This window comes from Peromyscus eremicus, chromosome 10 (genome assembly GCF_949786415.1).
Source record: "Peromyscus eremicus chromosome 10, PerEre_H2_v1, whole genome shotgun sequence".
In the NCBI taxonomy this organism is placed as follows: Eukaryota; Metazoa; Chordata; class Mammalia; order Rodentia; family Cricetidae; genus Peromyscus; species Peromyscus eremicus.
The window spans coordinates 30996403-31020266 of record NC_081426.1 but is presented as its reverse complement, the minus strand read 5'-3'; the positions used below and the strand labels follow the sequence as shown (position 1 = coordinate 31020266).

General features: G+C 46.5%; 1 protein-coding gene across 3 annotated transcripts in view; it reads left to right on the top strand.

The window, feature by feature from the left end:
• Kiaa0232 (KIAA0232 ortholog) overlaps positions 1–17630 on the top strand; it is a 68469-nt gene extending 50839 nt beyond the window's left edge. Inside the window, exons 6-10 of one of the 3 annotated variants that reach the window (XM_059275769.1) lie at positions 1346–4643; positions 5886–5954; positions 9837–9945; positions 13501–13598; positions 15349–17630. In XM_059275769.1, coding sequence (XP_059131752.1) covers positions 1346–4643; positions 5886–5954; positions 9837–9945; positions 13501–13598; positions 15349–15528 — 3754 coding nt within the window. In that variant the 3' untranslated portion in view covers positions 15529–17630. Of the gene's footprint in view, positions 1–1345; positions 4644–5885; positions 5955–9797; positions 9946–13500; positions 13599–15348 lie in introns of all 3 variants that reach the window. The other 2 variants (XM_059275771.1, XM_059275770.1) reach the window with 2 other exon arrangements.
• Positions 17631–23864: the final 6234 nt, after the last annotated feature.

Here is a 23864-nt window from a genome sequence, read left to right as displayed (position 1 = left end):
TAATAATTTGTACTATACAGCATTAATACAGACTGTCACATTCAGCACCTTTGTAAACATGGCCTTTGCCCCACCTAGTGTTTTCTCTGCAAGAACAGTGCACTCAGGAGCCAGCATAGCTTTGGACATCCTTTGGGGATCCATTCTGCTCTCAAGTCTTCAACGGCTGCCAGTTTTTCTAGCAAGTCAAAAGTATTTCCTCCTTTTCCATGGTCTTCTAAGCATGTCCAGGGGTTATGACCCAATCAGGCTTCCATCCTGGAACACAGCATGTGTGTTTTGTCAGGTCTCATACCTTACAGTGCTCACTAAACGCAACTGTGATCTCTATCTCTGACTGCACCAGTATCTTCATTCATGAGCACTTGACTATGATGATCCCTGCCATGCCGGAGAGCCTTCTTAAATGCCAAGCTCCATGCTATTGCCCCAGTAATATAGCAGGAGTGAGGACATGGATTTGGTGATGTTCTGACGCATTTCTTTTTTTTTTTTTTTTTTTTTTTTTTGTTTTTGTTTTTGTTTTTCGAGACAGGGTTTCTCTGTGTAGCTTTGCACCTTTCCTGGAACTCACTTGGTAGCCCAGGCTGGCCTCGAACTCACAGAGATCCGCCTGGCTCTGCCTCCCGAGTGCTGGGATTAAAGGCGTGCGCCACCACCGCCCGGCTCTGACGCATTTCTTATGGGAATCTTTCCTGCTCATGAGGTGGATAGACACTCTTACTCCTGTTTTGAGCCACTACAGATTATGTAATAGGCCTAAGTTGCATAGAAAGTAAGCAGTAGAGCCCAGTTCAGTCTCAGGGGATGTAGCCACAGAGCTTCTGTTCTTGAGTTATTTGCTAAGCAGCTTTCAGCACCACTTATTTCCACTGTTCACAACTTTGTGAGGTTTGTTATATGTTCATTATTTTAGAGAGAGGAAATAATAGACTAAAAATATCATAATAAGCTTAACATCACAAGCATTGTAAGTGACCAAGATGAGATTCAAGTTTAGACATTTTCTATTAGCACAGTACATTCCTCCTATTACATAGTTTTTGTCATTTCTTCCTAGTTGAAATTGAAGCTTTGATGACAAGTGCACTGTCTTCCATATTGTCATAATACTTGTATAGTACCTCTCACAGTCTGACAGTGCTAAAGTGATTGATTTATGGGACTGACTTTAATGCATAGCACAGTTTACTGTTTGGTAATTTTATTTTAATTAATGGTTTGTTGATGATGTGGATGCTAACACTAGTGAGCTGAAGTGCTGCCTCTTGGGTTGGCATTGCTGTCTTTGTGTAGACGATGACTGTAAAAAGTGGCTTGCTTTTGAGTTTTCTCTGTTTTGCAGGTACTATGAAGCATTTCCACCGCTTTCTGAGAAACCAGTTTGCCTGCAAGAGATCATGACCGTGTGGAACAAATCCAAACCCTGTTCTTACTCTAGCTCCTCTTCATCATCCACAGCCCCACCAGCAAGCACAGATACATCTTCTCCAAAGGACTGCAATAGCGAGAGTGAAGCCATCAGAGAAAGAAGCACTGCCGCCTCCAACCCCATGCATGAGAAAGCCCAGAGCAGGAGCAGACACGAGAAGGAAAACAAGCTGAGCAATGGCACCATCGAAGAAAAGCCTGCCTTGTACAAAAAGCAGATCCGACACAAACCTGAAGGGAAGATTCGCCCTCGATCGTGGTCATCAGGCTCTAGTGAAGCAGGCTCAAGTTCAAGTGGTAATCAGGGAGAATTAAAAGCATCCATGAAGTATGTTAAAGTCAGACACAAGGCACGAGAAATTCGAAACAAAAAAGGGCGGAATGGGCAAAGCAGGCTGTCCCTAAAACATTGTGAGAAGGCAGAGAGAAGTGTCCATGCAGGTAGCAGCAGCAGCAGCAGCAGCAGCAGCAGCAGCGGGTCCATCAGGCAGCTGTGCAAGCGGGGTAAAAGAGCAGCAAAGGAGACAGGGCGGAGTGACCCCGGGAACACTGCAGTGAAAGACCTGTATGTGGAGAGCAGGAACAACAAAGAGTACAAGGAAGAGCCACTGTGGTATACCGAGCCCATTGCCGAGTACTTTGTCCCTTTGAGTAGGAAAAGCAAGCTAGAAACCACGTACCGCAACAGGGAAGATACAAGTGCTCTGACAGCAGAGGCAGTGGAAGATTTGTCTGAATCCATGCACAGTCTGTGTATCAGCAACAGTAATATCCATAGAACATACCTCGCAGCAGGTACTTTCATTGATGGTCATTTTGTAGAAATGCCTGCAGTTATAAACGAGGATATTGACCTCGCTGGGACCTCATTATGTTCTCTACCAGAGGACAATAAATACCTGGATGATATTCATCTATCAGAATTAACACACTTCTATGAAGTGGATATTGATCAATCCATGTTGGATCCTGGTGCCTCAGAAACAATGCAAGGAGAAAGTCGGATTTTGAATATGATTCGACAAAAAAGCAAGGAGAATACAGATTTTGAGGCAGAATGTTGCATAGTGTTAGATGGTATGGAGTTGCAAGGGGAACGTGCAATATGGACAGATTCTACCAGCTCAGTGGGTGCTGAGGGCTTCTTCCTGCAAGACCTTGGCAATCTGGCTCAGTTTTGGGAGTGTTGTTCATCTAGTTCTGGTGATGCTGATGGAGAGAGTTTTGGAGGAGACTCTCCAGTTAGACTCTCTCCTATCTTGGATAGCACGATACTCAGTTCACACGTGCTTGCTGGCAATCAAGAGCCCTTTTCCAATATTAATGAAGGATCTGGTATAAACTCTTGTTTTTCAGTATTTGAAGTGCAATGCAGTAATTCTGTTTTACCATTTTCTTTTGAAACACTCAACTTGGGAAGTGAACCTACAGATTCTAGTGCTAATATGCTGGGGAAAACACAGTCTAGATTGCTAATATGGACCAAAAATAGTGCCTTTGAAGAAAACGAACACTGTTCTAATCTTTCAACAAGAACTTGTAGTCCGTGGTCCCATTCAGAAGAAGCACGCTCGGACAACGAGACACTAAACATTCAGTTTGAAGAATCAACACAGTTTACTGCGGAAGATATTAATTATGTAGTTCCCAGAGTCTCGTCAGATTATGTAGATGAAGAACTTCTAGATTTTTTGCAAGATGAAACTTGCCAGCAAAACAGTAGAACTTTAGGAGAAATTCCTACATTAGTTTTCAAAAAAAGATCTAAGCTAGAATCTGTGTGTGGTATTCAGCTAGAACAAAAGGCCGAAAACAAGAACTTTGAAACTACACAGGCATGTAGTGAAAGCAGTCCACATGGAGATGGCTACAGCTCAGGGGTTATTAAAGACATTTGGACAAAGATGGCAAATAGAAATTCTGTGGCTGCAGTAGAGACAGAAAGAACTGGGGAGGAGTTGTTTTCCACAGATGTAAATAACTACTGCTGCTGTTTGGACACTGATGCTAAGATGGAAGGCCTTCAGGAGCCTAGTAGGGCTGTGCAGAGATCAGAGTATCATCTCTGGGAGGGACAAAAGGAGAACCTGGAGAAAAGAGCATTTGTCTCTAGTGAGCTGTCCAAGGTGGATGGCGGTGATTACACCACACCCTCTAAACCTTGGGATGTAGCCCAAGACAAAGAGAACACATTCATTCTTGGAGGAGTTTATGGAGAACTCAAAACATTCAACAGCGATGGGGAGTGGGCAGTTGTACCACCTGGTCACACCAAAGGGAGTTTGTTACAGTGTGCGGCTTCTGATGTAGTGACTATAGCTGGTACAGACGTCTTTATGACCCCTGGAAACAGCTTTGCTCCTGGTCACAGGCAGCTCTGGAAGCCCTTTGTGTCATTTGAACAGAACGATATGCCGAAGAGTGGGGAAAATGGACTAAACAAGGGATTTTCTTTTATCTTCCATGAAGACTTGCTAGGAGCCTGCAGTAACATTCAAGTTGAAGATCCTGGGCTTGAATATTCATTCTCTTCCTTTGACCTAAGCAATCCATTCTCACAAGTTCTCCACGTAGAGTGTTCATTTGAACCAGAAGGGATTGCATCTTTCAGCCCCAGTTTTAAGCCGAAATCAATCCTTTGCTCTGATTCAGACAGTGAAGTTTTTCACCCCAGAATATGTGGTGTTGACAGGACACAGTACAGGGCTATACGAATCTCTCCTCGAACTCACTTTCGCCCAATTTCTGCATCTGAACTATCCCCTGGAGGAGGAAGTGAGTCAGAATTTGAATCTGAGAGAGATGAAGCAAATATTCCCATTCCTTCTCAAGTTGATGTATTTGAAGACCCACAAGCAGATCTCAAACCTCTAGAAGAAGATGCAGAGAAGGAAGGCCACTACTATGGGAAATCAGAGCTAGAGTCTGGGAAGTTCCTGCCCAGGTTAAAAAAGTCTGGAATGGAAAAGAGTGCTCAGACATCACTGGATTCCCAGGAGGAGGCAACAGGGATTCTCCCAGTAGGAAAACAAAATCAGTGTTTGGAATGTAATTTTAATGAATCTCTGGAAATAAATTTAGAAAGCTCAGCAGTAAACTGTAAAATAATGGCACAATGTGAAGAGGAAATCAATGATTTTTGCAGTTGCAAAGCAGGTTGTCAGTTCCCTGCTTGTGAAGATAATCCAGTGTCTTCAGGACAACTGGAAGAGGTATGTGTCAGCATTGAATTAGGGATTTGATCAGACATTGATGAAGAGTAGCCTTACCAAACAAAAACAGGGCTGAATTACTGGGAAATTAAATATTTTAGAACTAAAAATTCTTAGTTTACATTTAAGGATGTAAGTGGATTTGCTATTTACAGATCTCAAGTACATAATTGGCTCTGCATGGAAAAGGCATACATAATAATTCACAGGATGTAAAGTTCTTATGTAATATGTGTGCATTGTGGGTAAAACATATGGCCTGTGTGTAAGTGTTCTAGCTTTCAGAGTTGGGGAGCTAAGCTGCAGCTCTGAGTAAAGAATGTCGGTATAGCTGTGTATTTCATGAAAAAGACCTTATTCTGGGCACTGTTCTCTAAAGTGTGTCGTGGTTCATGTATGAATGAACCCATGATCCAAGTGAAGTGACATGTCTTCCCCAGTACTCTGCGAGCAGGGGCTCTGGAGCAGGGAGTTTTATGGGGAACTATTGGGTGAACTTAGTGTCAGCAGTTTTGTTAATGGAGTCATCATACCCCTTGAGTATATTTCTAGGAAGTACCTTGGAGTTAAATTGACTGTACCAGAACTGACGCAGCAATAAGCGAGCGGTTCCACGGGAAAGCAGAGCTGCCTGCCCGCTTTATTTGATGATTAGTTGGCATAGCAGTGCCTGGCTTTTTTCCAGAGTCAGGTTGTTAAGCAGAGTTGGAGGCAGTCACAAGTCATAACCACCTGGTACAGATGGATATGTGTTATCCTTCCTCTCGTTTGTCCTGCTCACTGGCTCCCACCCATCCTGGGAGGGTAGAGGATATCTACCTCCTTCACTAGTACCTCTCTGAGTCCTGTGCTGTCCTCAATCCCACCTCATATCAGAATTAATTTCTCCCTTTTCTTACATTTTCTATGTCTTGTGGATTCCTTACCTTTTTTTCCCCCCAGTGCTTGATTATTGGCTTCTATGGCTGGGCACTGCACTAACCCGTTTGAGTCAGAGCGCCTAGGTGTGCAGCTGCTTGTCTTTGGGTGGTTGCAAAAGCCTCAGGGGGAACTTGAGGATTGCTGCTCTAGTCAGCATGCTTCTTGGTTCATAGAAGGCCAAGTTTAATTCCCTTGAATCCCTGAAATCTGAATTGCTAAGGAAAAATCAGCAATGTTGTTAGCCTTTATGTGTTGTTGTGTTGCCCCCATTTTTCCTCCTTAAATGTTCCTTTATGTACTTTGTATTTCACCTGGTTCCAGATTGGGAAGAAAGAAAATGAGGAAAGAAGCAAGATCCCACCTACTACTACCATATTCCTTCGCTTTCTAGTATGTTGATGTATTTCCGTGTTCTCAGAATTCTGGGTTTTTTGTTTTTTTGTTTTTTTTTTTTTTTTTTGAGAGGTCCTCTCTTGCAGCAGATGTGTGGGGACATCTTGAGAGTGTGGATGTTGTCATGCTGTCAGCATCACTGCAGATTGGAGCTCTCTTCATAGGCTGACTTAAGGAGAGTGCTTGAAGGGACAGTTTGGGATCAGGCTGAGACTAGGACCTTTGTCTGTCTACCCTATCATAATCACCAGGTCGGTTTTGAGGAGTTCTTAAGAGATGCCTTTGCCTAAGCAGAGCCAGTCTCTTGGAGGGCATGGACACACCACTTAAAGTTCACTAAGATTCCTTCTGTTTCAGTGCAAGAGGATGAAAACAAAGGGTTTCAGTTAGAATTAGCGTTTAGGACCATGGAAAGAATAGGGTTTTATTAAAAGTTAAGTCAGAGTGGGCAGACATGATTTGGATGCCTGAATGTGCCTATCACTAAGGGAAGAGCCCTAATGAGTGAGGTGCCATCCTTGTCTGTGAGAAGTTCAGTCTAGGCAAGAAACCCAGTTTGTAAATCACATCTCTTAACTGAAATGGGCTGTTCATATAAAGTTAAAGGAGGACATATACACAGTGAAAAATGCTCCTCCCACCAGCCCTCATTAGTGCTATGTTATGGTAAACCCCACCAAGAGTATTTTCCACATGGTCAGGTTTCCCTTTTAACTGAAATGGCCTTTATTGTAACCACCCTTCTTATGTCCCAGATATTGTTCCACTGTGTGGTTTCACCACAGTTTACTTGACCAGTTCCTTATCTTTTGGGACATCAGGGCCAGTGCAGTTGTGGGTGATGTGGTAGGTGGAACAGTGGAAATGAGGCCTGGAGACTGTGGGAACTTTACCAGAATCCTCCCAGGGTATGGACACTGCAGGTGTTTTGAACACACCTGGACAGAGAGTTGCAGAGGGTGGGACGCCGGCCATGTGAGTAGAAGGTCAGGTAAAGAAACTGGGCTACAGAGGTGTGTTGATTACTGAACGCAGCTCATCTAGTTATAGTGGAAGGCAAAAACTAGCACAAAGGGAAATTGTACCCCATGTGTCTCTTGTACAGAAATATGGCATGGGTATCCTCTTCTTCTGGGTTCTGATGCCTGCTTAATGCCAAGAACTTTGAACATAGAAAAGAAGCCAGATACTTAGTCCCTATCTTCAAGGACTTTCCAGTCCTTCAGGAGATGAGCTCATTTGGTCCCAGCAGTGTTACACTGGAAGGTCAGTGAGTTTGGTGGATGGAGAGGTCGCAGGCAGGGGTCATCCTAGCTTGTGGCACACATACTTCCTGTACCAGTTTGGTTAGTATTGTCCTTCTAGACATCCACAGAGACTTATTTCCCCACCTGATAGCTAGGAATGTTTATGTTTCAAGAAGAGACCCACCCTATCCCACAGTGGGGTCAGAGAACAAGAGCAGGCCCTTCCAGTCTCCAGTGGAGGTTCTCTTGTTTACACTGTTTCTTTAAAAGAGAGGTCCACAGAAAGCTTTCTTTGCCATTTGTGACCCAGTGATGAAAAAATGACCCAAAGAAAGGAAACCCCAACACCTTTCTCTTCACCAGAAGTAGACTGTTTAGTGGGAGTATGAACTATGGAGTCTTTGTTCCTTCTCTTGATTGCCAGCTTCTGAAGAACTTCTGAGAGTTGCTAAGAACATCTGTGGTCAGTCTTTCTGGATGAAGTTTGTGCCTCCCTGCCCTTTTCATTGTCCCAGTCATTCATGGAGCATGTATGAAGTGCCCTCTGCCCAGCACTGATGCAGGTCCTGGAATCATTAGTCAGGGGCCTATGTGGAGTTTCCTTGCAGGCTTGGGTGCTAACAGCAAACATGCTAGGTTAATGCTGTGTGAGGATGTAAACACCGTTTGAAGGAAGATGGAGCACTGGACCAGACACTGGGTGCATTGGAAGTGCTAGAAGTAGCTTTCTGTGTTAAGAAAGAAGCCAGGCAGGCTTTCTCCCAAGCTTCCTTTTGAGTATGTACCTAGAGGTGGGCAGGTGCAGCTCCTATGGGTGGTACTGCTCTGTTCTGCCCTTTCTCAGTTTTTCTGTTCTTCTGTTGCTTCCCGTCCCCTACCCCCATCCAAGGCTGGCCTTGAACTCACTCTGTGTAACTAGGAGATGACATTGGGTTTGTGATCCTCCTGCCTCCACCTCTCTGTATTCTTTGCATTCATTGAATTAAAACATTAAACGGGCCTCATATGAGCAAATTTTGGTAGTGTTTACTGTGCTCCCCAAAAGCTGGGAATAACTGAGTGGAAAGGTGTCATGAAATGATGCATGCTTGTTGAATGTGAATGGCTGCTACAGCATAAAAGAGAACACAGTGGGTCTTGGCTGTAGGAATTGGCACCCAAAGGAAGGGTTCAGAAAAGACTCCTCAAATAATGGCAGACATTGACAAGCTGGGGGAAGAGAGGACTTGATGTGCTCTGGAATCAGACTAAGCCTAGGAGCCAGTTTCTGTAGTCTGTAGACAGAGTGCTCTGCCTAGAGGTGCAGAGATGACCAAGAAAACAGTCTTGTCCTTAAGCTTCCAGTGCTCTCCCATCTGACCACATCTTGAAGTGTGCCCCAGTTCCTGGGTGGTGTCTTGACCTGTCACACCTGTTTGCCTCACCACCCTTGTCCTTGACTAACTCTGTCTCTTCCATTTCACAAGAGGATTAGAAGATAATTAACCTCACAGACAGGAACTCAGATAGCAACGTGTTACCTCTTCTCTCTTCAGTAGTACCGTGGGATGATGGAGATAATTCTGGCTACTCTCCCTTGCTGCCCTAAACAGCATCAAGTAATCTCCCAGAATATAGAAGGCCTTCATGTGCTACAAATTGGTGTCACTTTCACTGCAGACCTTGTACACCAATGGCTTCATTTGCATTTTGCTCAGCCTTGTCAGGCCTTCGGCAGTACTCATTGGTGTTGGTAGAACTGACAGACCACAGGGGAGGAGAAAGGTTAATGACTACTCTGGGTAGACGGTACCATTTTCCTCCGTTCCTAATATAGAACTATTTCTGAAAAGTTATGTTAAATGAAAACAAAACTTTAAAATGTATTTCCCATTTCATTATGTGATTTTTTAAAAACTTACTAGATAAAGTAATTTTAGACACATAAAATAATTTACAGTTCAAAGCACAACAAAACACCTGAAACAGTTCAGGTTTTGAACTTGAACAGATGATGTCTTGAAATTGTACACAGTTCACAGGCATTCTGTGAGAGCACAGCATAGGGACTTGGAAAGGTACAAAGATGGAGAGCCCAGGCTTTTCCTGGGGAGCTTGTGGCAGGCTCCCCAGGTCCAGTGAAGAAGGGGCCACCACCAGCATACCAAGATACATGTATCTACAAAAGTGTCTTCTGAGGTTCATGGCCACTCCAAGGACTTGTTGGTCACCAGTGACAGCTGCTGGTAGCAAGTCCTCACTGCCCAGGAGGGAGGGCAGGGTCTGAGCATCCTCAAACATTCCACTGGGAAGGGTGGAACCCTTCTCTCCACAGCACTTCAGGCTCAGGCCACTATCGCTGTTGCACTCCAGTAGTCTGGGAGCATTTCCCATCTGTTGTTTTAGGTCTTGTAAGAGGTTTTCGTCAAAGGTTTTTGTTCTACTTGGATTTGAAATACTTAAGAAGGCTTCCTTTACTTATAGTGAGCATATTGGCCTTTTCCCTTTGTCTTATCCTAAACAAGAAAAAACTTAAAGAATTTAACACACCAAGCTAACATTACTAAGTATGTAGTCCTACAGTAATGCTTAAATTTTTCCGTCTGTCCTGAAGGTTTATAAACATGCTGTATGTTTGGCTTCATCTAAACAGTTTCCCGTACTGAACACTGACGTGCAAGAAGTGACGAGAAATCAAGAAAAGCAGAGCTGGTGGGAAAAAGCCTTGTACTCTCCCCTTTTTCCCTCTTCAGAGTGTGAAGGTAAGGAGACTGTGTCATCAGTGTGTTAAATTTCTAATTCACCAAGAGCAACGGGTTCTTTGGCTGTGGATACAGTCCAGGAAACACCAAAAAACGTTCCTATGGCCAGCACTTTGTTACACCTAAGGACAGAAAGATGAATGCAAACTGGACTCTGCTCTTAAACCTAGCCACAGGCTGGTGAAAGGGTTTAGAAGTTCATTAGAAGCATAAATGGTTTGGACCTTTGGTGAAATTCATATGGCCACCATGACCATAGAGAAGGAAGTCCTCAGGCAATCTTTGTGCAAAGAAGGCCTCAGAGTGGGAGACAGGTTGAAAGAACAGGGTCCCATTGGGCTCAGATAGTTTGAAGCTGAGCCAGAGTCTGATAGGAAGGAGGCTACGGATATGGGAGCCTGGCTGCTGCCTTGAGCTTGCTGTATGTTGAGGGTGGTCATGGAAAGGATTTCAGTTTGAAGGGTGTTCAGGTCAGATGTGCGCTGAAAGACTTGTAGCAACAACACAGGTGAAACTGTAGCGGGGAGTTAGGTACTGGGAATAGGATGGAGAGATTTTGTAGTGGTTGGTCTGCCCTGACACTGAGGTGTGAACAACAGCAGGGAGTTAGGGGAGGCGCTAGAGCAATGGTTCTCAATCTGTGGGTCATGACCCCATTGGAGTTGAATGGATATTTACAGTACAGCAGCAAAACTACAGTTATGAAGTAGCAATGAAATAACTTTATGGTTGGGGGTCACCATGACATGAGGAACTGTATTAAAGGGTCGCACATTAGAACCACTACTCTAGAGAGAAGGGTGATGAGAGTTCTCATTTGCCGAGGAGAATGCCAGGGCCCTAGGAGTGTAGACCCAGTCTCCTGAGTGCCCAGTTTGCAAGTTACACGAGTTTAGGATGCAGGGGCAGCTACAATACAGGTCAGAAATCCCCAGAGCTGGGCCTCAGAAGCCCTCCCTGCAAAGAGCTAGGAGAGGAAGCGAGGAATATCTCTGTGCAGCAGAGAAGCTACTTCCTTTGGGGGTGATTTTAAAACACTGAGTTCATACTTCCTCAGCTTGCTTCATTCCGTTCATTAGTAGGAGCCCAGTTCTAACTCAGCTCTGTATCTTGAATATCCAGTCTTAAGGCTGGTGCCAGTAAATGGCTGTATGTAATGCTTTTGTACGTGTATGTAAAATAAAGAAGCTTGGTGAAAAAAGAATGATGGCCAGTCTTGTGAATGACAGCTGTGAGTTTGATTCCTGTGATGCTCCCTTGCAGTGATAGTGTGAAGCATTCTTTCTGTTCAAATGCCAAGGGTCTATAGCCTCACATGGAGGTTATGCAAGAAGACAACTAGCTACTCACCCCTTCAAAGGACCAGGCATTCCTGAAGGTTCTAGTATCAGAAATGGTTAGTAATCAAGATATTCTGTTCTGAACACTGGCCAACTAGAACTCTGAGCATCCCTGGTGATATGCTTTCTATCCGCCTGTTGAGTCTGGTGAGGAGACAGAGTGTGTCCTGCCGAGAGACCGTGTGCTAGACACTTCTGCTGTGTGTGTGTCTCTCGGAGTAGAGTGCTGCTCTGAGGATGTGCAGACACACTGCCTGTCCTGGGTGAGTGTCTTCTGAGTGGGGTTGGGGGGTAAGATGCAGACTAGCACAGCAGCTGGGGCTGTAGGGGCAGTAGTATGGGCAGCTGAACTAACAGAAGATGGGATGGTACAGGAGTGTGGTTTGGACAAGGCCAGCTAGGGGCAGAGACTACAGAGGGGTTGGCAGCATTCTCCAGTACTCACACTGCAGCCATTCTGTGCTTTGGAAGCTCAGTTGGTATTGGCATGTATTATCCAGGTTGTATGGAGTGAGCCCTTTGGGGAGCAGCACAGACTGTGATGAGGGCCCAGGCTGGGGGAGCAAGGCTGAGCTAGAGCCTAGTGCCTCTGCACAGCTGCTGGGTCTTTCTGTGCTCTGTTGTCTGTATTTGTAAAAGGAAGCCATCTCTGGGATGATCGTGAGGAATAAAGATGCCTCTTCAGCAGGCAAAGGGCCTGTAACTGTAACCCACACACAATGAAAATTCAATAAACAGTAGCTGTCACTGTAAGCATTACAAGAAACATGGGATGAGCTCCGCATGGTTCTTGGCCAACCCTCTGTGTGAAGGTGTGGAGGGACATCCTTCTATCCAGTAGCATTCCTGAGCCAGAAAGGAGCCACCTTCCCTGCCACAGTCCCTCTTCTGACCCCAGTGTGTGTGTCTGTATGCAGAATGAATGGGATGAAATGAGGACCCCTCCATCACAGTGCAGTGGCCTCTCAGCCCTCCCAGAACCCATATTCTGGGTTAGTGACTATCAAAGATGTTGGTGTATCTGTCTACTTCTCCCATAGCACCTCCTTTAAGAAGACGGCATTGCTTCTGTTTTGTAGAGGTGGAGTGTGGGGCTTTGAGTCATGTCACATATAAAGAGCAGAACCTGGCATCTATTATGACTTGTCACTCAAAGACAGGGTTATTCAAGTAATGCCCAGGACTGTTAGGTTATGTGCCCACATGGCAAGCAAAGTCTGTACTTGGTGCCCAGGAGTGTAACACTCATTAAGGCTGGCCTTGTCCTCTGTAGCTCTGGGCACACAATAGCCATAACATCCCATTGATACTTGTGGTGTAACTCCAGTGAGCAGGGTTGCTAAGGGAGCAGCATTTCTGAGCTCTTGTCAGAGCCAGGTCCAAATTAGCCTGGTTGGAGTCTCCATCCTTCTCTGTAACTCCATCACAGTTGACTTCTTCATAGTGTTGGTGGACAAGAGGCTAGCTAAGGACTAGGTTCAGCATGGGAGCTGTGCTCAGGAATCACCTGGAAGCTTCTCAGAAGGACTGATAGTCAGTCTCCTGGGGCCTAGATTTCTCCAAGTTCCCCAGGTGGCTGAATAGTATAGAGCATGGGTGAAGCACAGTTGGCCCTGCTGTGGTTGGATTCCTCTAACTTAGTCTGCATTGCCTTTGCACCCTGTCAGCCTTAGCCAACAAGACCATGAGCCTCCTTTCCCCAGTGTACAGGAGTTACATATAGACTGTGGTGGGCGTGGTGTTGAGTTCTAACAGGCCAGCTGTTTACCTGCTTTGCTTTCTCATTGGGCTGCCCGTTTGGAACCCCTGCTCCTGTTCCATGAGCATATCTGTGGTACATCATCTGTCCCCTCCTCTTTGACACTCATTCTTGAGAGCGCAGGCCTCGCTGGTTGGTCTTTTTCCTGTGTTCCCAGGGCCATCACATCATGGGTCTGTGTGTTGAATTGTTGAGAATGTTTTACAGTAGAATATGCTTATGCTGGATGGGTTTTATTATTATTCATTACTCACTTGTGGCTGAAAGTTTTCCGTTGCATCAGTGATTTCTCATATACTCCTCCTGACTGACTGTACTTTTGATGACAACTTAAACCTCCAGAGGGTGGGGAGGCCTAGCTTTTCAGTGAGGTGAAACAAGGATGTGTGTTTCATAACTGTCTTAATTGAATTTCCCCCTTTCCCTCTTTTCCCTTCTCCATTCAAAATGATTAAGAATGTTATACAAATGCCAAGGGAGAGAATGGTATAGAAGAATATCCAGATGCTAAAGAGACACCCAATCGTGAAGAGCGTCTGTTAGATTTTAATAGGGTAAGTGGACTGTCCTCCTCCCTACCACTCTAGTCATGAACTTGGGAGTCCTGTGACCCATCCTGGCCCAAATCCCCCAGATCTATGGGTGTTGCCTTTCTCCTCCTTGGCCTTTCCTTTGGGTCTGCCTCACCCTATTCCCCACCCCCAACCATTTGCCAGACCTTCATGAAGAGCCCCTGATATCCCTCCAGCTTTCCCTACACTGCTGGTACAAGGGAGTTTTAATGCTGTGCTAAGCCTGTTGCTCCTTGTTCAATCCTGGGGTAGCATTTTCCTCCTTCCAGTGTGCTTTTCTAACTTGTGTGAGACAGACCTTGCCCTTCCCGTGCTCCTGTGCACTCTCTGGATAGAGTCCCGCCATCCCAGACCCTTCTCTCACACAAGCCAGTGAACACATTGAAGGCACATTCAAGACCTTGACCTACTTTTAGCTCAGTCTCAGGCCTGCCACCGTTAGGCAGCTTGACCAATGAATTGAAGGAAACTTATTTTCTCCTCAGAGTTGTCAGAGGTAGCTCAAGCTCTGTAAGAATTCTCCAAAGTACCATGTGGTGCTAATTCTGCTGACCTATCAGGTTGTATTAATGTTTCCCAGCCTACATGCAAGGCCTCCCCATAGCCTTCCACCCTCAGGGAATGGCTGTCCCACCACCTGTCTCTACCTGTCTCTTCCTCTACACGCAGTGTGTCTACCAGCCTGTTAATGCACCTCACCTCCACTTTCCATCCACCCCTTTCCTCCACACCATTCTGCCACTCCTCAGCAATGGCCACAGCCTTTTTTGTCCTTGCTTCCGCTTGTCCTTGATAATCATCTCCATTCAGCGAGACAGTGACCTCACAAACACCCCTGTGCACTAAGTATTCTTGGCCTACCCATTTGCAGAGCAGAAAATGGAGGCATCTGGAGATGGAACACCGACATGGGCTGCCTGTCCCTACAGTCTGGCTGTAGGGCTCATGATCCTAGCCTGTGCAGTTGGGAAGAAATCCAGCCTCCTCCACGCCTGGAAGCCTGTGTGCTTTGCTCTCACATGGCTTTTCTGTGCTTCTGCCTCTGGCTCAAATGCAGGGACTATGATGGGTCGGCGCTGGTGGTGGATGTTGTGATGGGCTGGGAAGTGTTGCTAGTTGCTGTAACTGGTGAAAAGGCTACCATTGGCATCTAGTATCCTAGGGTCCCCATATGCCAGCCTTCCCATGAACACAACAAAAAGATGCTCTATACCATGCTAGGTAGTGCTAAAACTGCAGTGCAGAGCACCAGCCTTTGCTCAGGAGTGCCACCTTCTGGAGCACTCTGTCCAGAAGGCCCTTCCCAGTTATCCTCGTGTCTACAATCTGAAGCTGTGTCCTTTGGTTTGCTTGTCTGCTGGAACGGTGAGCCCCATGGGCATGACCAGGTCTGTCTTTCCACGGGAGCCTATGTGAAGCTTCATGGGCTGTCCCAAGCCAGGTACTCAAAGACCTCTTGAGAGTTAAGGAGGCCCTTTGTGGGCCTACTCTAATATGGCCACAATATTCCTGTGACTAGACATGCAGAATTAGAATTGGACCCTTCAAGGACAAGGGAGAAGAGGCTTCCTCTCAGACAGTGTGACTTCACATCTTTGTTGCTCTCCATAGGACATATCAGTGACTGCTACTTCATCTCTGTCTATGAATAGAATCAGCCCTTGGGTCGGAAGGGGGTGTGTGTGTGTGTGTCTGAATTTTAGTGTATTGAAAATTGTTTCTTGAATTGTAGGTGTCTTCTGTTTATGAAGCAAGATGCACAGGAGAGAGAGGTTGCGAGACAAAACCAAATGGCCTCCACAGGAAGATGTGTTCCAGCGCCAGCTCTGACACGGGTGACACAGGCTCCGAAGCCGGCGGAGAGTGGGTGGGCCCCAGCACAGAGGAGCTCTTCTCCCGAACACATCTCTGACCCCGCAGAGTAGTACCAGTCATTGAAAATGCTGTGATGGGAAATTGCCTTCTGTGAGGCCTGTTAGTCTAAAGCAGCAACTTAGGTTTCTTCTTCAATTAACTGATCCACACCAGTGATTACCTTTCTCTTCTTGCTTATTTTAGCGTTGAGGACGGCTGTCCTGTTGAAGATTTGTTTCTAAGCTGTTAAGTTCTTGCTCTCTGAAGTAGACTAGACTGTGCTGTCCAGTGAGGAATGGGTGTGCATGTGCTTGTCCTAGCGCGTCCCGCTTCTGCATCGCAGCTGCAGGCCTCCCTCTGGCGGCAGTGTCGCCACTACCTTGTCAGCACCGTCCAGAGACTCCAGCTCTGTTCTCTGAGCCAGGAGATCAGTCCTCCCCTGCAGTGGGTCGGGGCCTTGCTGAAGGAGGAGGGAAGCATGGTGACTCATCTGCAGGCTCATTCAGAAGATCTCATGGACATTGCTGTAGGAACACAAGGGTGTGCTTTAGAGACTTACAGAATACTGTGCTCTCTCTTAGGATTCCCCTAAAGTACCATGGAAGATACTGTGGCTTGTGACTTTCTTGCTAGCTGAAGAAGCCAAGGATTTGAGGCATGGGGTGGATGGGTTAAGTTCTGCTCCTGTAGTGCATGGGGTTCTCTGAGCTGCCTCTCGAGCAAATAGTTGAGGACCTTACCTACAAATTATTTTCTGGTGACAACATTGAACTGATGTCTCCAAATGAACTTAAAAACATTTGACATGTAGTGAGGCCACCTCATTACCCCAAAGAAATCTTTGGCTGCTGCAGCTAGCTGTTCTTGTGGCTGTGATGTAGTATAGCTTGTATCTCATTTTGTGTTTGAGAGAATGTTCTGGGCAAGTTCTGCTTGTGGTGGGCTGGGGTGGGTAGAGGACTTCCCACATACCTGTGTGATTGCTGTTCTGATCGTCGCCTCGTGTGGCTTGGTGAAGCAGGAGGAGGCACACCTCGCACAGCTGCGTCTAGGCGTGCTCTTCACCCTCTGAGCTCTCTCAGAGCAGCACCGCCACCGGCGCTGGGAGGGCCAGTGTGCAGAGCTGAACATCCCAAATCAGTTTTCTCTCTTAACCAACTTGTTGTATAGTAAAACACCTTGTCCAGAACATCGGGAATGGCTGAGAGCTCAGAAGTAGCCGAGCGGGCCTCACCAGTAAGTGGGGCAGGGCAGCACTGGGCACGTGGGTGGCTGCCCCTGAGGCCTTGCTGGGAGTACTTGAGTTTGTTGCCTGTTTCTCAGGAACACAGGAAATACCGTGAGGCTGTGCAGTCACTGCAGTTCTGTGCATCCTCACCATGGGGAGCCTGGCTTGCTGGCTGGGGGCATCTTACCACCTTAGGGTTTGTTTTCATACAGCACATCTTCCGACACTTTACAGTGCTTGTGTGTGCGTGTGTGCATGTGGAAGGTTTCATGTTGCTCTTATTTATTTACAGACATCAGATAAGTTTTATGTATTTTTTTTTTCTTCTGGAGCTTCCTAAAATTTGATTAACATCTGCACTGAAATATAACCTATCATCAAAGGCAAAAAGGATTGAAAGTTATAAATTCCTAAAATCAATGCAGTCACAATTACCCTAGAAATTGTTGCTATGACCAAATATTTCATACTCAACCGTGAACTTGGATGACCTGGACAGCCAGTGTTCGTCAGGAAAGGGCTCCAGGTAGCAAAGACACCTACCTCCTCAGCTGTGGGGAGAGGCCCCCCACAGGGGACGCGGTGGGTCATAAAGGCAAAGGGATGAATAGATTCTGTATTTGGTTCCTTTCTGTAGTTAAGTGGCTGAAGCTCAGAGGCTTTGGCCCAGAATTGAAGTGTGGTTTTAGTTTCATGAATGGATGATCACAAAAAAGCATTAAAAAAAAGTTGGCAAACGCTGAAACGCACTGTGGTATGAAGCGCGTTGCATATCCGTAGCACTGAAGTATCAGCTCCATTCCTGGGCTGAGATTTTTTTTTTCCGTGGTTGTATTGTTCTGATTTCACGTACACCAGAGTAACTGATTTTTTTTTGTTTTGTTTGTTTTGTTTTCTTGTGGAGTTAACACCAAATAAAAATTTCAAAAATGTTTGTTGTTTTTATTTATCATAGCAATTTTTTAAGTGAAAAAGCAGCCTCTTCCTGAGAGGAAGAGAAAACCAGAAAGAACTCTTCCTCCTGAGAGCAGTTATCCTCCCAGAGCAACTCCCCAGAGCTGGGAAAGAAAGTAGGTACGGGCTGCTGGGCAGCCAGCTGACCCACATCCCCAGCAGGTTGGGGTGGCCCTGCCCCCACTCCCTGTTAGACAAGTCTTCATGTTAGTGTGGACTGTGTTCATGGGACACAGAAGTCAGCAGGATGGCTCAGTGGGGAAGGTGCTGCTGACTGCAAACGTGACTCCACAGAAAGGTGGAGAGGACGAACAACCCTACAAAGTTGTCCGCTGATGTCTGAATGTGTGCCATATACTGTGGTCACACACGTGTGTATACACAGTAATACATGCCACTGCTGTGAGGGCCAGCCTCTAGCAGCTCAGGAATTGAAGGAGAGCCATGGAGTCAGTGGACTAATGACTTGACTTTCGTATCTAACGGTGTGAAACTTAACTTTCTGGGGCCTGCGAAAAAGGGAAAAACACACACTCTTAAGGTCTTTCTATCTTTTGTCTCTGTTCTCTCTTCTCTTTATTTTTCCTTTACAGCTTATATATCCCAACAAAATCTTTCGGGCCATATAAAATTACAATGTGGTTACGTTCTATTTTTCAAGTGCATGATTATAATGAATACAGTTAAAAAACAGGTTTCCTATTTCCCTTACATAATTGAACATCCTACATATTATAGATGAAAAACAAATTATCCCAAGAACCCACATACATTCATATCCAAGCAACTTGTTATAGAGTAACAGAGTGTAAGCAAGCAAGGTGTTTTTCTCAGTCAGGTCTTTTACTGGCAGGCTGCATTTTGCAGTTACAAAGAACAGATCAACCACTTTATTCCTTATCTTAAAAGGTAATCTTATAAAGAATCTTAAAAAAATCACAAACCTAAACTTTTATATATGGAAAACAGTCATCTCTATTTTAAATCCTCAGAGTGCATACCCACTCATCAGCAGTTTCTTTTATATCAGGAAGCTGAGGGCAGAAATGGGTACAAGGAATTAATCATCACCCTTGATCCCCAATCCACCCTAGTAAGAAAGGTATGTCAGCCAGCAATGGCCAGGCTATCATTGTTCTTATTCCCTGACCTTAATGAGTCCCTCGCTCAACTATGTGCCTTTTTAAACCTGAGATGGTTTCTCAAAGCTATTAACAAAAACATCTCAATCTAACCATAAGTCATATTTAAAGCTTTGTTTCAGCTATGATGCACTCTGAAACCTGTGAACATATCTCTCAATATTAAGATTAAAAGAAGTTGAGCTAGCTGGGCTACTGGGACTCAATTGTTTTTCTTAATCATTAGCCTAAGCCACAGTCTATACGGCTCCTCAAGAGAAACTAGCTTTGTGACACTTCCTTGTTTTAATTTTTTATCCTCCACAGCTCCTGTTTCGTTGGGGTTGGGGGGTGGGCAATGCCATATCTTGCTTTTACCTATATTAGTTTTCCCACTAAGCTAACCTCTATCATAGTCCCTTACTATTTATTAAAGACCCTCAATCATCAGAATCCTATTTAAACTAACATTATTGTATAAAATCATTTAGTCAGTTAAATAGTACAGCTTAAGAGGAAGTCATCTTCACAATAATCCATAGGTAAAAATGCCCAGTAGAATGGGATATTTCCATTGAGATAATCACACTATATTCAAGGCAGTAGAATTCTCCCCATGCCCATTCACACCATGCCAGATACCAGAGAATAATGGCAGCAGCAAACATGTAAAGGCACAGCAGGAGCGAGAGACATTCTGGGGCTGAAGCCCTCCTGGCCTTGCCTATCCGAGATTCACCCATTCAAGTTTTGCTTCCTGGTGGCTGACTCCCTGAAGTCAGTTGCCACCAGGAATGCTACTCTGACGTGGCCGCCGACACGTACATGTATATACAATGACAGTAAACAAGAAGTGTCTGAAGAAGTATGAAGGAAAACTCACTGTGATTAAGCATGTTCCTGTAGATACCTGTCTCCAGGTCTGTGTGCCCATGTGAGCACAGTAATGCTACAGACTGTCTAGCCTGCCCTGCAACTTGAGAAAACCTGCTTGTCTGCAGTCAGAGCTGAAACTCTTCACAGGGTGACCCACTGAAGATTGAATAGGTTCCTCACTGACTGATAGAGAATATTCCTTTTTGTTTCCTTTGATCTTTGGCAGGGTCTCCTGTAGCCCACACTGATCTTGAACTTCTTAGCTCCTGATCATCCTGCCTCTACCTCTGAGTAAGGATTCAGCTTCTGTTTTCACAGCTCCTCCTCAGCCACCCTAGCACAATTAACAAAGCCCCTGGCTTTGCAGTGATGCCTCTGTGGATGTCTTTGGGTAGTGAACCAAACAGCTCCATCGCCTGTTTCCTTCCTGGGCTTGTGTGGGAAGGGTTCCTACTAAACTGCCTTCTCTGGACTGTAGCTCTGGCCAAGCTTAGAGTCATCGAAACCATGTCTTCCTCAGGAGTGCCCCAGGTGCTCAGTGGGGAACTAAGAACATGATATCCTTCTGGGTGTCCAGCAGGCACACCCTGTGACATGGCTAAGCCCCTTTCCCTGTTGATTTGCCCTGAGCCCAGATGTGCCCACTGGCTGTGCTGACCACCCGCTCTGCTTTCTGTGGGGTTCTCTGTAGACTGTCAGCCCAGGTACTTCACATATGCTCTACCCGCAAGCGCAGGGACAGTGCTGAGCAGCAGTTAGCCTTCACCTGTCCTCAGGGGTATGACCAGCCTGGTCCAGTGTTCAGAGAGCATAAAGGCCTCCACCTCTGTTGTCTACGCAGCCAACCACTGCTGTGGCCACCAATGCTGTCATCTCTGACACTTGAGGCATCACCTGGTGAGTTCTAGACATGTGGTAAGTTGCCAATTACAACTCCCTGCAACCTGCTTCTATCCAGGAGTCATTGAGACTAGAAAGTAAGGCCCAGCCCTTGAAAGCTGCTCATCAGATGCCTGCCCTGGTTGGCACTATTGAAATCACCAAGACCAGGAAGCCCTGCTGGCCCAGCACTGCCTAGCACTCCAGGATCTTGAGCATTTTCAGAATAGTTAGTTAGTTGCCTCATGGTCAGGCTGGCAGTCACTGACTGCTCCATTGGCAGTGATTGTACCAGCTAGTGCTGGGGATCAGTGTTCCAGGCCAAGAAGACTAAGGCATGATGAGGCTGCTAGGTGCTTGCTCAAGGTCTTGTACCTGGTCAGTTTAAAGCTGGACTCCTCAACTCCTGTATATTTGACAAGCCCAAACTGCCTCGACCCAGTTCATGCAGTGTGTGAGGGGATTGGCCAATTTCTGCAGGCAGCCCTTTTCTGATCCCCATAAGTGTCTCCTGCCTATTTGCAAGGATGTTGCCCCCGAGAGTCTGGTTCCATCACCCCAAGCTGCGTGTTCGTGTGGGCCCAGCGTTGTATCCACAGGTCTAGTAGTAGTCTCTTGTCAGACTTAGACCAGTCCATCCACCCTGCACAGTAAAACACGAAAATTACCAAGATGTCACTGCCCCAGAGAGCTGTACCAATGGGCTGTTCCGATGGGCTGCTGGTTCCTTGAGGGGAAACAACAGAACTGCAGAGGGCAAGTTGCCACATGAGTGGGCAGCAGGAGAGAACCATAGGTACTTGCGCTGCCTTGTTTTCTTTGCTAACAATTGTTCATGGGTACTTCCGAGGTCTGTAACTCCAAACCACCAGAAGAGCTATGCCCTCAGTCTCTGTGGAACCCACAGAGCTGACAGGGGTTAGGCCCTACAGAAGTCATGCAGGTATGATTTGGCCCACTCAGGCCATACACAGTGGCTCCTCTGGTTGTTCCTGACTCTGAGTAATGACTGGGCTGGAAGGCAGGGGTCAAGGCAACAGGAACCAAGTGTGCACAGTGGAGCCAGGCTGAGGAGCCCAGGACACCATGCTGTTGTGGGGAGTGAGTGGTGCAGCCTGGTACCTGTACCACAGTCCAGGTAACACTTGGAGCCCCAGGGATGGGGAAGGCCTTATATCCCTACTGGCCCTGTCACAGATAGAGACAATGTCCCCTTCCAGACTGTCTTGGAGGTTAGTTGAAAGGCACTTACCAAAGCTACCAAGGATATTGATCTTCAGGACAAACCAAAGACCAGAAGTCCATGTCATAGGGGTGCTCCAGCCATTCTACCCTGTTGTCACCTGGAATGGTCATGATGGGAAGAGCCCTGCCGTACTCGCTGCTGCCCGCTGCAACAGAAGCTTCTTTACCTCACCTTGCAGGGTTCTGTAGGCTCCCAAGCACTTCTTGCCCTTCTTATACTCCCTCATCCTAGGGGGCCAGCAGTGTTCCTTTCCTGTACCCCATGTTCCCACCGGTGCCCTACTTAACTAGCTGCACAAAGCACATCCAACTTGTATGCCCACCATTGTTCAAGTTCTGAGAATGGGGAGCTGAGGTGGCTGACTAGCAACTCAAGCACAGGGCTGTAACCCCACACTAGAGAACTCCAAGCTGTAAAGCACCCCACTATTGCTGGCAGGGAACTAGGGTGTAGGTCTTCCTTAAGATCTCAGAGAGCCTTGCTGTGTGCAGTGGACACAGACTTGTCCTTCAGAAGAACACAGGCTGTCAACTCAAGGGCAGCAGCCTAGGACGACTCCTGTTTGCTGACAAAATGCAGAAAGGCCAGTGCTGACTGGCTTCATGGGCAAATGAGTATCCTCCCTCTGCTGAGAAGATGATATTGGAAGAACCTGGAGCTGCCACAACATCAGGCTGATGGGCTAGTAGAGGGGAAGCGCTTATGGAGTGAATTGAACAGTCAGGCTTTCTTGGTAAGCATCTGATGACACTATCTGTGACTGCACTTGGGATCTGCTTCCTTGTGGTCACTGATCCCAAACCACCATGAGATCCTACAGCAAGCTGCAAACCCAAGATAACCATCACTCCCTTGTGCACTCAGACCCCAGGGCTGCCTGATGCATCAGGTCTGGTCATGTTTACTCTCCCCAAGTTTTCCTGCAGCAGGAATAGTGAGTAGAGTGCCAACCGCTGGGAAGAGCAGGGGTGCCAATGAGATGGGAATGGTGCAGTGGGCACACTCTGGAGCTGATCTCGGTGACACCTCCCACCTCACCCCTGCAGTTTTTACCTGCTGGCAGCACTCTCTATTGCCTCATCGGTGTGGTTCCCTGAGGTTGGGAATTTCTCAGAATCCAATCTTTGAGTCTGCACTTTCCCAGCTTCAATGAGGGGAAGAAACAAGAAAAGAGTTGGAGTGGCCAGCTGGTGAAGTGCCTTTGCATTCTCTCCCAGGCCTCCAAGGTTGAGTAGGGAATCTTAGCTCAGGTGAGGGAGGAAGAAAATGCCTACAAAAGTTCTAGCAGGGGGGCTGGAGAGATGGCTCAGAGGTTAAGAGCACTGACTGTTCTTCCAGAGGTCCTGAGTTCAATTCCCAGCAACCACATGGTGGCTCACAACCACCTGTAATGAGATCTGGTGCCCTCTTCTGGCCTGCAGGGATACATGCTGTATACATAATAAATAAATAAATCTTTAAAAAAAAAAAAAAAGTTCTAGCAGATTCTCTGATGTACACTAGCCAATTCCCCAGGACCTGTGAAGGCAGCAGCTAGGGGTGGGGGGTGCTGTTGTATCCCTCTCATTCATGGGGGATATGAGGGGATTCATGGGGAGAATGTATACCCCTCATTCAGGCCCACAGGACTTAGCCACCCAGTCCATCAGGCAAGGCAGGGGCCAGCGTGCTGCACCCTGCACAGCTCCTGCCTTCACAGGTCCTGAGGGGTTTCCTTCAGGAGTTTACAGCCTCTCTACGCTTCCACTTTGCTCTGTTTGCTTCCCGAGTGGTTGAGAGGCAATCTCTCAGTTTTCTGCTCCAGCCGCCTGCTTCTGTGGCTCCCCACCCCCACCCCCAACCTCCTGCCATTATGGATTCCTAGAACCATAAGCCGAACTCTTCCTTAAATTGCTTCTGGTCATGGTGTTTTACAGCAGCAATAGAAATGTAACAGACACAGACCCTGTCTCCAGAGAGGGGAAGAGAGGGAGAGGGAGAGAGAGAGAGAGGGAGAGACAACTGAAAGCTGAGTGGCAAGAGGCTGTCATGTTTAAACCTGCTTGGGCAACTTAGGGGAACAGTCTTAAAAATAAAAAATATTGGGGCCA